General features: G+C 38.2%; 1 protein-coding gene across 5 annotated transcripts in view; it reads left to right on the top strand.

Annotated features, from left to right (window-relative positions):
- Positions 1-16,027, top strand: part of LOC124622562 (homeodomain-interacting protein kinase 2-like) — a 210,431-nt gene that overhangs the window by 141,156 nt on the left and 53,248 nt on the right. For all 5 annotated transcript variants that reach the window (XM_047148304.1, XM_047148306.1, XM_047148305.1 and 2 more), the window contains 3 exons: positions 1,727-2,176; positions 9,012-9,287; positions 13,678-13,832. In XM_047148304.1, coding sequence (XP_047004260.1) covers positions 1,727-2,176; positions 9,012-9,287; positions 13,678-13,832 — 881 coding nt within the window. The remainder of the gene's footprint in view (positions 1-1,726; positions 2,177-9,011; positions 9,288-13,677; positions 13,833-16,027) is intronic.

The raw sequence follows: 16,027 nt of genomic DNA, 5'->3' as shown, positions 1-16,027 counted from the left end.
TTTTGCACTGTACGTGTCCCTTCCTGTTTCCACTTCACTATCACATCGGAAACAGTGGACCTAGGGATGTTTAGGAGTGTGGAAATCTTGTGTACAGATGTATGACACAAGTGACATCTAATCACCTCATGACATTCAAAGTCCGTGAGTTCTGCAGAGCGCACCATTCTGCTCTCTCACAATGTCTAATGACTACTACTTGGTAGTAGGTGGCAGCACAATGCATCTAATATGAAAAAGTATGTTTTTGGGGTTGTCCGGATACTTTTGATCACATGGTGTGTATCACAAATGATATAATGAGTAGCATCATTTCTCATGATATAAGCAAATATTGAGCAATGGGTATGTATACTAGCTAGGAATTGAAGAAGCAGATGGTTGTGCATTCTTCTCCCCCACCGTCCCATTTCCAAATGCCCCCACACTTTTCTTGGGGGTGGGGTGGGGGGCATTATTGATGGTGTCTGTCGAGTGACAAGTTCAGAAACTAAGAAATATGCTAAACTTCGTGTTGATTACCTATCCACCACCTAGCAGTACTGTTATAAGTGGTAACATTGTCTCTTGTTCATTTCTCTCTCTCTCTCTCTCTCTCTCTCTCTCTCTCTCTCTCTCTTAAATGCAATAAGCTCATGTTCCAACTGCTAGCTCAGCGATTACTTCAATTTCAGTTATTGAGAGTGATTTTGTGTGTTATTTGAAACAGCACTGAAGACAATGAAAAAATCTTATCAGCATAAATAGGTATTACGGGGGGTAGTATCTTGGGAACTACACGAAAATGTAGGGCAGACTGTCATCTTTTTTGGCTTAAAAAAATTAGCACTGAGAAAAGAAAATGGTATAGAATTTGTTAAATTGTCAATTCAGTTCCCCGAAGCTGCAAGTCATGGAAAGAGTATAGTCTATACCAAGATCATGGAATGAGATTTTTGTAGAAATTTCAACATACCACATTTCTGAGGCTTAAATACTATATATACGCTGCGTAATGGTGCTATAAAAAACATAAGATGATGTACTAAATGTTTGTTTAACCAAGTTTTTATTTTGTAAAAATCCAATTTTTATTCCATGGTATTTTACTGACACAAGCGGTAATAAAATAAGAGTCAGTGATCATTTTATTTTCAGTGTAATCAGTAGGAAGATGAATTGTGTGTCTGTTGATGGTGAGTGTAATAAGAATTATAAATTGCATATCGTTCTCACATAAATTCTGTAGAAAAAAAAAATAGCTATACAGTTTAAAAGAACTGTTTGGTGCATTGATAAATGTATCTGATCTAGTGCCATATCTTATTTGTATTTTCACACAAATAATGTTTCTCGGAGCTATTCCTGTCTACTTCATAATTTTTTTTTTTTTTTTTAAAAAAAAGCTTGCATTTTACAGTTTTAATCGCAGCTCACACATTGCATTTTTTGTGAGTTTTGACAGAAGCATAAAAATCGTATAATTTGTGGGATAATTTAAGATGAAGAAAAATCCCATAGGTCAGCTACCTTTTTTACAAATTGCTAAAAAAATGTTAATTTTGCATTTAATGATTACACTTTTTGTAGTGATTTCTTTGTTCATCGGCATTTATTTAATGGAAATAACTTTTTTGTTGTTTCAGTTTCTAGTTGATTTGTTATGGCTGCGTGTCTTGAGTATATTTTAAGCCACTTTGTGCAAATAAGACAAGAAATTAATTTACTAATTCTTATTTCAATGCAGCACTCAGTCAACGCCACCTAGAAGTTCAGCAGCTGTAACAAGCAGCACACGTCAAAGAAAGAATGTGATTTCCTGTGTGACAGTCGCAGATAGTGATGGAGAAGATCAGCACAGCCCAGCTAAATTACAGCAGGCACAAATGCAGCAGCAGCAGCAACAACAACAACAACAACAACAACAGCAACAATCAATAGCACAGCAACAGCAACAGCAACAACCACATCAGCCTCAGGTGCAACAGCAAGCACAACCACCTCAGCAGCAGCAGCAGCACCAGCATCACCAAGTATATTTGCAGCCACCGCAGCAACAGACATCACAGCCACAGCAGCAGCAGCAGCATCAGCAGCATCATCACCACCACCATCACCAACAGCAACCTGTACAACAGGTTCTGGTTCAGACACCAGTCCAAGTTACCAGAGAAATAAAACACGAGCCACAACCCACGTAAGTGTTGGCACTTATTTGTACATTATTTGATAGGATATTCAGGTACCATTTGCAAAATTAATCTATTTTAGTACCCTATTTACCACTTTTAATACTGCTACACTCTCAGTAAATCATTGAAATGTCTAATCTGCTTTTATCTTATTTAGTCACTTTTCTGTTTAAAACCATCTGTCATGAGTCCAATGGAGGTTTCAAGTATTAAGGGTGTCTTCCATCTCTTTTAAATGCCTTAAATGTTACATGTTGATCGAAAGAGACACGTGGAAGTTATGTTTCTCCTTCACTAAATTTTCACATAATTTCTAACATAATGGACAAACTAGAGGGTCCAGTATAGCCACCAAACTTTAAAGGTGTGCCTTCTGTGACATAGTGATAGACTTGCATTTTAATACCAAATGAGACAGTGCAGTTGTTAGGACACTGTCATATTTGGGAGAACAGTTTGCCTGGCCATTCTGATGTAGGCTTTTGTGATTCAAATGTTTTTTTATTCTAGTCTTTGATCACAATATAAATTCCTTTGACGATGACCGGTTTCAGTCAGTAATGACCATCTTCGGATGTGTTCTACACAATGTCCTAATTGTAATTTAATTTAGGCACAAGCTGGCATGTTTCTTCTGCAAAGACACCCATGATCACTGTGTTGCCCTCACAAAACATCCTTAGATATTCTGTATGTGTTTATAACTGAACTATTTATTGTAATTGACTTCTGGTGACAAATCTCTGAGATAATCCTGGATGAAGGACTAAATAAAATAAAAGTTGCTTGAACAAAATAAGATATTGAGTTTCACTGCAAAACAGTATTACTTAACAACAAAAGTAAGCCTCTTACTTTTTGCTACACATAGGGCCTAATACTAGTTTCGTACTAAAAAATTTTCAGTAGACGAAGAGTTTAATTTATATTTTAACAGTACTGACCATTTGTAGAAGCATAGGTGTTATTAAGTCCACTTTAGGCTCTATTGTTTACAAGAAGAGGTATCTGAATTGCTGCTTCAATATTTGAATTTACAATCGGATATCTGAGCTAACACTTCGTTCAAGAATCATGAAAGAAGGTTTTATACATGGAAGAACCCTGGAGATACTAAAAGGTTTCAGATAGATTATATAATGGTAAGACAGATTTAGGAACCAGATTTTAAATTGTAAGACATTTCCAGGGGCAGATGTGGACTCTGACCACAATCTATTGGTTATGAACTGTGGACTAAAACTGAAGAAACTGGAAAAAGGTGGGAATTTAAGGAGATGGGACCTGGATAAACTGAAAGAACCAGAGGTTGTACAGAGTTTCAGGGAGAGCATAAGGGAACAATTGACAGGAATGGGGGAAAGAAATACAGTAGAAGAAGAATGGGTACCTTTGAGGGATGAAATAGTGAAGGCAGCTGGGGATCAAATAGGTAAAAAGACGAGGGCTAGTAGAAACCCTTGGGTAACAGAAGAAATATTGAATTTAATTGATGAAAGAAGAAAATATAAAAATGCAGTAAATGAAGCAGGCAAAAAGGAATACAAACGTCTCAAAAATGAGACCGACAGGAAGTGCAACATGGCTAAGCAGGGATGGCTAGAGGACAAATGTAAGGATGTAGAGACTTATCTCATGAAGGGTAAGATAGGTACTGCCTACAGGAAAGTTAAAGAGATCTTTGGAGAAAAGAGAACCACTTATTTTTATGAATATCAAGGGCTCAGATGGAAACCCAGTTCTAAGCAGAGAAAGGAAAGCAGAGAGGTGGAAGGAGTATGTAGAGGGTCTATACAGGGGCGATGTTCTTGAGGACAATATTATGGAAATGGAATAGGAGGTAGATGAAGATGAAATGGGAGATATGATACTGCGTGAAGAGTTTGACAGAGCACTGAAAGACCTGAGTCGAAACATGGCCCCCGGAGTAGACAACATTCCATTAGAACTACTGACAGCCTTGGGAGAGCCAGTCCTGACAAAACTCTACCATCTGGTGAGCAAGATGTATAAGACAGGCGAAATTCCTTCAGACTTCAAGAAGAATATAATAATTCCAATCCCAAAGAAAGCAGGGGTTGACAGATGTGAGAATTACCGAACTATCAGTTTAATAAGTCACAGCTGCAAAATACTAACATGAATTCTTTACAGACGAATGGAAAAACTGGTAGAAGCCAACCTCGGGGAAGATCTGTTTGAACACATGAGGCAATACTGACCCTACAACTCATCTTAAAAGAAAGATTAAGGAAAGGCAAACGTACATTTCTAGCATTTGTAGACGTAGAGAAGGCTTTTGACAATGTTAATGGAATACTCTCTTTCAAAATCTGAAGGTGGCAGGAGTAAAATACAGGGAGCGAAAGGCTATTTATAATTTGTACAGAAACCAGACGGCAGTTATGAGTCGAGGTGCATGAAAGGGAAGCAGTGGTTGGGAAGGGAGTGAGACAGGGTTGTAGCCTATCTCCGGTGTTATTCAATCTGTATATTGAGCAGGCAGTAAAGGAAACAAAAGAAAAGTTCGAAGTGGGTATTAAAATCCATGGAGAAGAAATTAAAACTTTGAGGTTCGCCGATGACATTGTAATTCTGTCAGAGACAGCAAAGGACTTGGAAGAGCAGTTGAACGGAATGGACAGTGTAATGAACGGAGGATAACATCAACAAAAGCAAAACGAGGATAATGGATTGTAGTCGAATTAAGTCGGGTGATGCTGTGGGAATTAGATTATGAAATGAGACACTTAAAGCAGTTAAGGAGTTTTGCTATTTGGGGAGCAAAATAACTGATGATGGTCGAAGTAGAGAGGATATAAATGTAGACTGGCAATGGCAAGGAAAGCGTTTCTGAAGAAGAGAAATTTGTTAACATTGAGTATTGATTTAAATGTCAGGAAGTTGTTTCTGAAAGTATTTGTATGGAGTGTAGCCATATATGGAAGTGAAACATGGACGATAAACAGTTTAGACAAGAAGAGAATAGAAGCTTTCGAAATGTGATGCTACAGAAGAATGCTGAAGATTAGATGGGTAGGTCACATAACTAATGAGGAGGTATTGAATAGAATTAGGGAGAAGAGGCGTTTGTGGCACAACTTGACGAGAAGACAAGACCGGTTGGTAGGACATGTTCTGAGGCATCAAGGGATCACAAATTTAGTATTGGAGGGCAGCATGGAGGGTAAAAATCGTAGGGGGAGACCAAGAGATGAATACACTAAGCAGATTCAGAAGGATGTAGGCTGCAGTAGGTACTGGGAGATGAAGAAGCTTGCACAGGATAGAGTAGCATGGAGAGCTGCCTCAAACCAGTCTCAGGACTGAAGACCACAACTGCAACAATATCTGGGAAGACTTACTTCGTTAAACTGAACTTTCTTGTGAGATCCATGCACAAAAATCAGCACAGAGGTGGGCAATGCAAGAAAAGTGTGCCATATTCACAGCACTGCTTCATTGTGACAAGATCTGAGGAAAGGATCAGAAATAAAAGATGTAAAGAAAGTATCATGAGTCATAGTTATATTTTTTTCATTTCAAGAAAAAAGTGAAAATGCAAGCGATGTCAAGAAAAATGTCAATTGAGATTGCTCTATCAATAAGTCCAAATGAAAAAACGATGACAGGTGAGGTGGCGCATTGGTTATGTACTGTACTTGCATTCGGCAGGACAGCGGTTCAAACCCGCATAAGACCGTATTGATTTAGGTTTTCTGTGATTTCCATAAATTTAGGCAAATGCCAGGATGGTTCCTGTTAAAGGGCACAGCCGACTTCCTTCCTCAGCCTTCGATAATCCAATGGGGCTGACGACCTAGCTGTTTGGTCCCCTCCTTCCAAATCAACCCACCAGCAAACATTGACATCGTGTGAAATCAGTCTGAATTCTAGTGTTAAAATTTATTGTTTTACAGAACTGTGAACAACTTTCACCTAAGTAGATCTTGGGATTAAAGACAGATTGAACTGTATTCATCAGAAGTTAGTTGGTGGGATTTGGTTGGCAAGAGAACTAGAACTTCTTTTATATATATTTGGGTAACAGGTATTCCAGAGTGTACACGTCCTGGGGAATCCGGGAAACCCTGGGAATCTTTTCAACTGGGAGAAACTGGGAAAAACCCAGGGATTCTTAGAAAATCTGGGAATTTTTTGTTGTTTTAGTTTTCAGTTAAATTTTTGTAATTTTGACTGTCTGGTAAGAACTAATCCTCTAACAAGGAATATTACTGCAGACTAAAACTGCAGCAATAAAACAAACGAAGGGGGAGGGGGGAATTCAGTTGCAAAGGAAATGTGCCATTTACAACAACTGTGCGCAACCAAGTGTCTGCCAACAGCAAAATGTGTCAAAGACCTAGAATGAAGACTGTGTAATACTTTGTACCAACAAACTGCCTCTGATGAGCATGATGTCACAACTGTGTGTATTAGATTCCTTTGGGCAGTTGCCGGTGAGCTCACATACATGCAAAGTTGAGTTGAGTATTGCTCCCACTTCTGGCTGCTTGAAGTGTGGCTGTTAGCTCTGTCTATAGTAGCAGTCAGATGCTGACTGGGAAAATATTTCTGTCCCTCTGAAGTTGCTAGATTTGCACACGCGCGGAGCATTCAGAGTTGTTTGGGGGGAAGGGGTAGTCTCCACGTGACCCATGTTTACGTTTAGTGATTTTGCTGGTTCCTCTTCATTTACAGCTCCTTGCCAAGTGAAAACAAAACAGATTTCTGTGGCCAAGAGCTATCAAGTGAATTAAAATTCATTCCCGTAATTACAGAAGGCTAAAATATGTTGTTTGTTTCAGTTGTCTGATTTATTTTATTGCTGTGTTTTCGGCAGTCAAGCATTAATCACCTTGCAGAACGATGAAGTTATTTTTGTTGGTTTTCTAAGGAAATTTGGCTTTTATTAACCTTTTCCACTTAGGCAGTCAATTTTTTTGAAACGAAGTGTTTCGGTTCACAGCATTGGCTAGTTCCAAATGTTTGCTGAATTTCAAGTGCATGTTTTCATCTTCTGGCATGTATTTATGCCATAATAAAGAACCAAACATGAAAAGTGAGACATGCTACATTGTCTTTCTTCATATTATGGGAGTGGAGATTAGTGATGATTCATCAGACCACAAAACACAGGTCTTAATGTTGAGAATCATGTGTCAGTAACGCACTTGCAGCATCAGCATGTGAAGGGTTATCAGTGGCAAGATCTGTACATTATATTCAACTTGAATGATAATTACAGTTGATTCATCCAGGATTTTTAATTTTTTCCAGTAATGTGATAATGATTATGTCCTGTCGAAATGCAAATAATTTAAGGCATAAAGATATAACAATTCACAAACTAGTAGAAGTGCTGAGTTATCACATAAACAAGATTATAAACTTTCCTTCTGGATGATTTGTTTCTTGGAGCTATAGTTCCTACCATATCCCTTCTCCTGCCTCAGGAACGAACCAAGAGTTCGAAGGGCTACGATAAAACTGTCACTTTCGTTCTTATACTAGTGAACCTAAGTAGGCAAGGGAAAAGTGTATTAAGTCCTAATCTACTTCACTCCCACCCCCTCTCTCTGACCATCCCCTCCTCCCCTACCCCAATCTCTTTAGTCGTCTCCCCCTTTTCCCCTTTCTCTATCCAATTCCTCCTCCTCCCCTTTCTCTATCCAATTCCTCCTCCTCCTCCTCCTCCTCCTCCTCCTCCCCCTCCCACCCCATCTCCCCCCCCCCCCCCCCCCCCAAAAAAAAACACAGTCTCTCTCCATCTCCTCCACTCCACTTTCTCTGTCCACCTCCTCCTTCCCCCACACACTGTCCATTTTCTGCCCCCCCCCCCCCCTCTATCCATCTCCTGTTTCCCTCTCTCTCTGACACCTTGTGCCTTGTTTATTGTTATTGCCAAACAAAACCTAGATTGGGAAATGAAGTCGGTCACAATCACTGGGTAAATCGGTTGAGATTATTAAGATCAGGAGTGCATGAGACAACTTAACAGCTACTAGATCTGTGAGAGTACTAGCTTCAGTGACAGTATTTCTCATAGTTTTAATCTCTGAACGGGTATGATTACAAAGTTTTTGGATGATTCAAGATTGCATAGTAGTATTCTAATCATGAGCTGATAAGGACAACATTCCTCTTAAAGCTGACAACAGTATAGAAAACAAAACAGCATGCTGCTATTGTTAAAATCGTATACAAGGAGAAAGAATATATGTGGAAGGTACAATTTTTCTAGTAGTTTAAATGCCCTGTATCTAAGTTAAAACTGGTGAGAAAGAAAATCAAACTACACATTTTCAGAGCACAGCATCTTCTTTCTCCCAGTTGGTTTTAACAGAATATACATTGTTGTGTAAAAAAAAAAAAGTATGTGGCCTATATCTGAATGTTAGTAGATCATTGTGTAACAATTTGAAGTACAACAGTCAAGAACTTAACGAGTTTTTTGTTAACATCACCTCCCCATTATATGAAAAATATATATTTATGTATCACATATATTTAAAAATATATACAGCCAATGTATGTCCAAGCATTTGTTAGAGCATTGTGAAATTAATTGGTCAAGAATTTTTAGAGATTAGAGATTTTTGCTAATAACATTCATCTCCCTCCACACACAACACACACACACACACACACACACACACACACACACACACGTGTCTGTGTGTGTGTGTGTGTGTGTGTGTGTGTGTGTGTGTGTCGGCAGAACTACATGTTTATAACCTTGCGAGGGCAAGTTGTTTTCTCCTACGTCTTTTTGAAAAATTTTGTTGAATTTCAGCATATGAAAATGCAAAGCTTCTTATTTCAAACTTCATCTTACAGCTCTGGATATTCAAGTGGAGCTTCACAATCCCAAAAGAAGAGATTGCTAGCGAAGGCCCAGTCAGAATGTATGCTTAATGCAGTTACTACAAAAAAAGAACCTGGACTTACCGAGTATCACCATGGTGATTATGCTCATCATTCATCGTGTAGTAACACTTTGACATCTTGTAAAGATAATGTGGCAGCAACAAGTTCAGCTTCATACCACTATGTGGCAACATCTTCTGCAGGTCATCCCACAACTTCTCAAGACCAGCACATTGTGTACAGTGGGTAAGTGTTTGAGGATGGAATGAAGAATATAGTATTTTAAGAGAATTCCCAGTTTGACGTGGCTTTAATTATACTGAAGTATTTTTTCACCTTATTCTTTTCTTTGGCTCTGATGATTGATGATTAGAGGTACTATGTCCAAGTAAGTTATGACTAATGCCTCATCAGTATTCTTTGTGCAGATATGGTGATGCAATAAAATGCTGCATGAATTAATCATTCAATCTGCCGTTTCAAATGTACTGATTCACTATGTGTAATTTTAAAATTCATTGTGTGCAACCATCTCTATTGTAACAGTAACATATTAAAACTTTTAATCATAGGGTTGTTGCACTGTCTCCCCCCCCCCCCCCCCCCCCTTTCTATCTCTCCCTTTTGCAGGCAGGTACCCGCACACACACACACACACACACACACACACACACACAAAAGAGATTGCTTATCACCTCAATTGCAGCACAGATGGGCCTTATTATCTCCTGAAAACAGTAGTCACAAGTGTGCAAGTTGTAGTTGTGTGAATGTATGAGAGATATACTTATGAGGAAAGATTTTGTATGAATGCTTAAGTATTTTTAGTATTTTTCTTTATGCTTGTCTGTTGCACAACTCCTGCTCTATGTGGTTGGTAGTAATCATATTGTTGTCATTTCATCCTATACTTCCTAGTACTTGAGTAGGGGCTTTGTTGTTCTGCACTGTGTGTATGCTGTTATGTCACATTGCTTGTGTGTGTGTGTGTGTGTGTGTGTGTGTGTGCGAGCGAGTGAGTGGGTGGGGGGTGGGGCTATTTAGCAGTGGGTTGTTTGCAAACCATTGCTGAAAAATACTGTGCACCATTTCATAATGATAATTCTCAGTACTTTGATGATTTATATATAAAGGGCGTTCAAAAAGTTTTGCCAGTCGTCTCTTAATTTTTTTTATTTCTTTGCCGGAAGAGAATGAAATTTTTGTGAACACACTTGGAACATTTAGCTATACATTGAGCCTACTCAATGTAGCCTCCATCAGCTGTGATGCATCTGGCCCAACGTTCTTTCCATGATGTAAATGCACTTTGGTAAAATTCTGGGGATTGGCTTTTACATCATCGCTTTTCACAGGAAATGAGGTCTCTCTCACTATCAAATGTTTTACGTGCAGGTGGGCCTTCAGGTGACCAAAGAGGTAAAAATTAGATGAAGCCAAGTCCGGACTGTAGGGAGGATGAGGAACAATTTTCCAACCCATTTTCCTGATTTTCTCCTGTGTCATAAGGGCTGTATGGGGTTTGGCATTGCCATGGTGTAGTCTGATGATGTACCAATGATACCAACACTACCCAATGACAAACGAGTCATTTCAGCAAGCTGTCATGTCATGAAACATCTGTCATTTTGGATGATTTGATCACTCACTACTGTTGATGGTCTACTGCATCGTGGATTGTCCAGTAGAGAGAAATCACCTTCTTTAAACCTCTGCAACCACCGCTGGATACTGCTGCGATCCACTGTGTGCTCCTCATAAACAGGGAGCAACTTCCTGTGAATCGATGTGGAAGAGTCATCGCCAGTCTTGAAGAGGGACTTCATCACTGACCATTGTTGCAACCTGACATCTGCTGCACAGTTCATTATGGCTCACCTATTAATAAAAGAAAATACTTTTATACACCAACTTATAGCTAAATGTTCCAAGTATGTTCACAAAAAATTTCATTCTCCTCCTGCAAAAAATAAAAAAATTAGAGATAACTGTGCAACACTTTTTAACACCCTTTGTAATATGAGCTTGTCAATAGATTTGCTTGAAAATTCTCTCTTGTACCTCGTGCTTCAGCTATTTTCATCTGACTGTTTGTAGTGCTGAGACAGTCACCTTGTGAGATCGCGGTACTTGCTAGCTGCTGTCTCTTAAATAAATTATACACATTCAGAACTTTAGCTCTAGATTGTATATTTAATGCATAGCATTTTTTGTTCTGTTGTCCCATAACAAACATAAAGAGAGCCATTGAATACATGCAGTATAATGAAAACCACTATTTAAAGTTCATTGGATACTCCACAGTATGTGAACACAGAAATGATGGAAAGAGGCAATTAATGTGTTGCCCTGTTGTTAGGACATATTGTGGTGGGTAGGAGAGTATTTCTGCTATAAAGAGCAGACAAGCAGTTTTTGGCATCCCAATTAGATGATGAATTGCCATTGTATAGTTCCAGTTGATGGGCAGAGAGAAATTATTGACAAAGTTCAAATAGATTGTAAATCACCCTGGAGAAGGATATGACAAACAAATAGATTAAGAATGGAATAAAAAACCACCATAGTTAACAACGAAATTCAGAAAATGCTGAGGAAGCAAACGCTGATGCACACTCGCTTCAAAATATGCGTGAATGATGGCAGTCAAAAATTGACAGAGATATGTGGTCTGTAAAAAGATCAATGCACAAAGCATACATCTGCTACCTTTGTCATACCCTAGAAAAAGATCTTGCTGAGAACCCAAGAAAATTCTGGTTCTATATAAAATCACTAAGTGAGGCAAAGGCTTCTATCTAGTCATTTGTTGACCAGCCTGGTGTGGCAGTTTCACGAAGAGCGCTCTACAGCATTGGCCCCTTACTTAGCTTACAATCATTGCAAATCTCTCAACTGGTGCCAAGTTCTGAGCGACTGTATAAAAGCACAGGTGACTCTTGTATATAAGAAGGGTAAAACAATGGACATGCAAAATTACAGACATATGTCCTTAACAACAGTTTACTGCAGAATACTTGTACATATTCTCAGTTCAAATATAATATTTTTTCTTGAAATGGAGAAGCTTCTGTCCATGAATCAGCACGATTTTAGAAAGCATCGCTCATGCGAAACTCTGTTTGCCCTCATGCCGCATGATGTCCTTCAAACTATGAATGAAGGGCAAATGCAGATTCCATATTCCTAGATTTCTGAAAACCATTTGTCGTAGTGCTCCACGTAGGCACAAGTATACAGAATAGGTTCCCAGATATATGAGTGCCTCAAAGACTTCTTATGTAAAAGAACCCAGTGTGCTGTCATCAATGGCAAGTGTTCATCAGAGACAAGGAAGACATGTGCAGGACCACTGTTATTTTGTACCTGCAAAAATGATCTGTGGCTGTTTGTTGATGATGTGGTGTATGGGATGATGTCATCACTGAGTGACTGTAGGGGAAAACAAGATGACTTGGACAAAATATCTAGTTTGGCAGTTAGAGCTAAATGTAGAAAATTGTAATTTAACGCAGATAAGCAGGAAAGGCAATGTCGTACTGTTGGAGTACAGCATTAGTATTGTATAACAATGAAAACAATCAGTTTTTGACAATATGATGTAATCTATACAATTACTAGTATTAGCAGTGTGCTGCTTGACATTGATTAAATAGAATGCGTAACGTTGCAAAGCAATATGAAATGAAATGATTGTGTAACAATTGCAGTGGGGAAGGTCAATGGTTGAGTTCATTTTATTGGGAGAATTTTAGGAATGTGTAGCTCATTTATAGAGAGTGCATGTGTAACACCAATGTGACCCATTCTTGAGTACTGTTTTAGTGTTTGAGATCCACATCAAGTCAGATTAAAGAAATACATCAAATAAATTCAGTGGTTGACTGCTAGATTTTTTACTGGTAGGTTTGAACAACATGCAAGTGTTATGGAGATGCTTTGGGAACTCAAATGGAAATCCTTGGTTTGAAGGAGACATTCTTTTCGAGGAACACTATTGAGAAAATTTAGATAATTGGTATTTGAAGCTGAGTGCAGAATAATTCTGCTGCTGCCAATGTACAGTTGTCATTCACCCACGTAGGTAAGAGAAATTAGTGCTCATATGGAGGCATATAGATAGTCGTTTTTCCATCACTCTATTTATGAGTGAAACAGGAAAAGAAATGACCAGTAGTGGCATGGGGTACCCTCTGCTGCACGTTGTATGATGGCTTGCAGAGTATGTTTGTAGATCTAGATGCATGCCGAGGTCACTCAGCTGAATAATAGTTTCTTGCATTGTATAAATATTAAACAAAAATATCTTCTTTCCAGTTCAGTATGTTTAAATTACTAATGCGCAGTTTTTGGAATCCTGTCATGCATTGGATCTATATTTTATGTTTTTTTTTACATTTAATTTGTATTGATTTGAATATTAGGGTACCATCACGTAGAGCAGGCAGTGAACAGCAGATAGTCGCATTTAATAGTAGAATCAAACAGTCTCCTATTAAATTTGCTTGTCTGCTGTACAACTCATCCTCAATGTGGTGGGTAGCAGTCTGTTTTAATAATCACATTATAATTACATCCTGGATTTTCCACTGGTTAGTTATGTGCAAATTAGTTGTACTTCATATTTTATTTACAGGGCATGTGTGTGTGTGGGTTGCAGTGGTGACAAGAGAAATTCTTGGGCTCCTTCATCAGCCCACATGAGTAGAGATTTGCTTGGTCCTCCATCAGCTCATAAACGAGAATTAACTGTGCCTGTTTCCAACAGCCGTGATTATGTTCCTCAGCAAGGTAAGTAACATTCATTGTTTAATTTCAGCAATTCAGAATAACAGTTATTATAGGACACATTAAAAGAGTAAGCAAGAAATAGGTTACACTGCTTGTAGTGAAAACTAAGATTCTAACGTTTTATTACAGAATCTGAGTGTTTTCCAAAGTGCACAAATCTCTTGCATCTAGATCTTTTTAAATGTCTGTAACCATCCTGAACTTTGTGTTTCCTTATTAATGCGATGTTACAACTAGATACTTGTTTAAATTGTAAAAAGTAGTCTCAGCAGGTGAATCCCTCTCATCTTGGGACCAGAGTGACCTGCTTCTCCTTTGTAACCTTCCCCAGTCTATGCCTCACTTCAGTGACACTTCAAGAACATTTATCCACACAGTGGCATGTCATTTTGTCCTCCTTGACACATCAGACATCAGTTGCCTTCTTTGGGTTTTTACTCATTGTACTAAAGCCATAAACTTAATTATTGCCCTCCGTAGCTAAAATACAGCATTTCAGCGTTGTTCATGCTGTGGAACCAGGCTTGATTACTGGTGACAGCATCAGCTTACACTGACAGGTCCATCAGTGAAATGGCATCAGATGAAAAAATTTGCACTATGATGCGAGAATTTTTGTTTATTTCAGTCTAGAATGGATTGACCGGGTCTCTCAGACACTGGCAGATCTTGTTATATCTGCAAGAGCACACTACTCATGAGTAAGGTGAAAATGCGTAATTAAAAGTAGTCCATTTGGCGTGTTATGTAATCTCGAAATGCCACGCTTTCTGACATGCTATACCAATAAACTATAATTCAAAACATGCCTCTTTGAGAACACATTGGAGATACCACACCCAGAAACTGAAAGTTATGCCACAGTGTACAAATCACTGATCGCTATGTTGTATTTTTAACTTCCAGCGCTGAAGATGATCACTATGTGATTGAAAATCGATTTTGCTATCAATAAACCATCAATATTATGGTCAACACTGACCTTCCTTTAAATTAACAATTTTATTTATTCACACAGAGAGGCAGTGTTTACACAGATGTGCTTAATACAGGGTTTATATGTTCTGGGAAAAACCCGGGAATTTTTTCATCTGGGAGAAACCCAGGAAAAGTCTGAGAATTCCTGAAATTTTTCATTGTTTTAGTTTTTGGTAAAATTTTTGTAATTACGGCTGGGAGAACTGATACCCTAACAAAGAATTTTACTTTAATCCGCTACTGCAGAAAAATAGTATAGCAATAAAACATAAAGGAGAGAATAACACCAAAATAAAAACTTCTGTTGCGAAGAAAATGCACCATTTACAGACAACAACAAAACTCGGTGCACACACAAGAGTCTGTCGACAACAAAATGTGTCAAAGACTATGCAGTACTTCGTAATAACAAACTGCTTTCAACACATCTTCCTTGTGGGTCTCGTTTCAATGAGCGTGATGTTACAACTGTTTACATTTCTAAGAGGTTGCAGGAAAATATCGTGAATGTTGATTTGTGAAGCATTACTTTCAGAGTAAACATTCTTTTACCCAAGATGAATTATGTTACGTGTGAGAATGTGCAATAAATTTCGTAAATCACAGAGCATTAGACTCGCCTTCAAAACACTGAGGACCAGCCACTTAGGAAGATTTTGGGCCGAGAAGACCAGTCATTTATGCCGTTATTTAATATTTTAATGGCACATTTGCATTTGATATATTTTAAAAGGCTAACAAATGCTAAAAGAGAGAAAATTTCAAGGTTACTTTTCATATTTGTTACAGTTCTTTCATAGATTACAAATTATACAAAACCAGTGACAGAAAGTGTAATTATCTTTCAAAAAATAGTGGGGAGTTGTGAAAGGTTTGGTGTACAACAGTGAAATTTTTAATTGTGGTTGCTAGAAAGATTCAGATGCTGCAAAATAAGATGTGCTCTGAAGATCCTGTGTAACCACATCTTCAGAAAAAATTGCAAAATATTTTTGATGACCAATAATATTTTAAAAGCTTAGTTGTTCTTGTACTGTTTGTATAATAATTTAAACCATTAACTTTTTCTATTTGTGTGTCCCATTATGTAACAGTGATGTTGCAATGGGCTGCTATGCACTGAATATCTGCTGTCATTGCCTAGTGAGATAGCGTGACATGAGGTATGATTGGCTGACAAGAGTGTGTTGCAATTTTTATTTCACTTCTTAGGAAGC

Source organism: Schistocerca americana, chromosome 7, assembly GCF_021461395.2.
Source record: "Schistocerca americana isolate TAMUIC-IGC-003095 chromosome 7, iqSchAmer2.1, whole genome shotgun sequence".
NCBI classification, from domain to species: Eukaryota; Metazoa; Arthropoda; class Insecta; order Orthoptera; family Acrididae; genus Schistocerca; species Schistocerca americana.
Note: the sequence above shows the minus strand (reverse complement) of the source record. Positions and strands in the feature narration are given on the sequence as shown.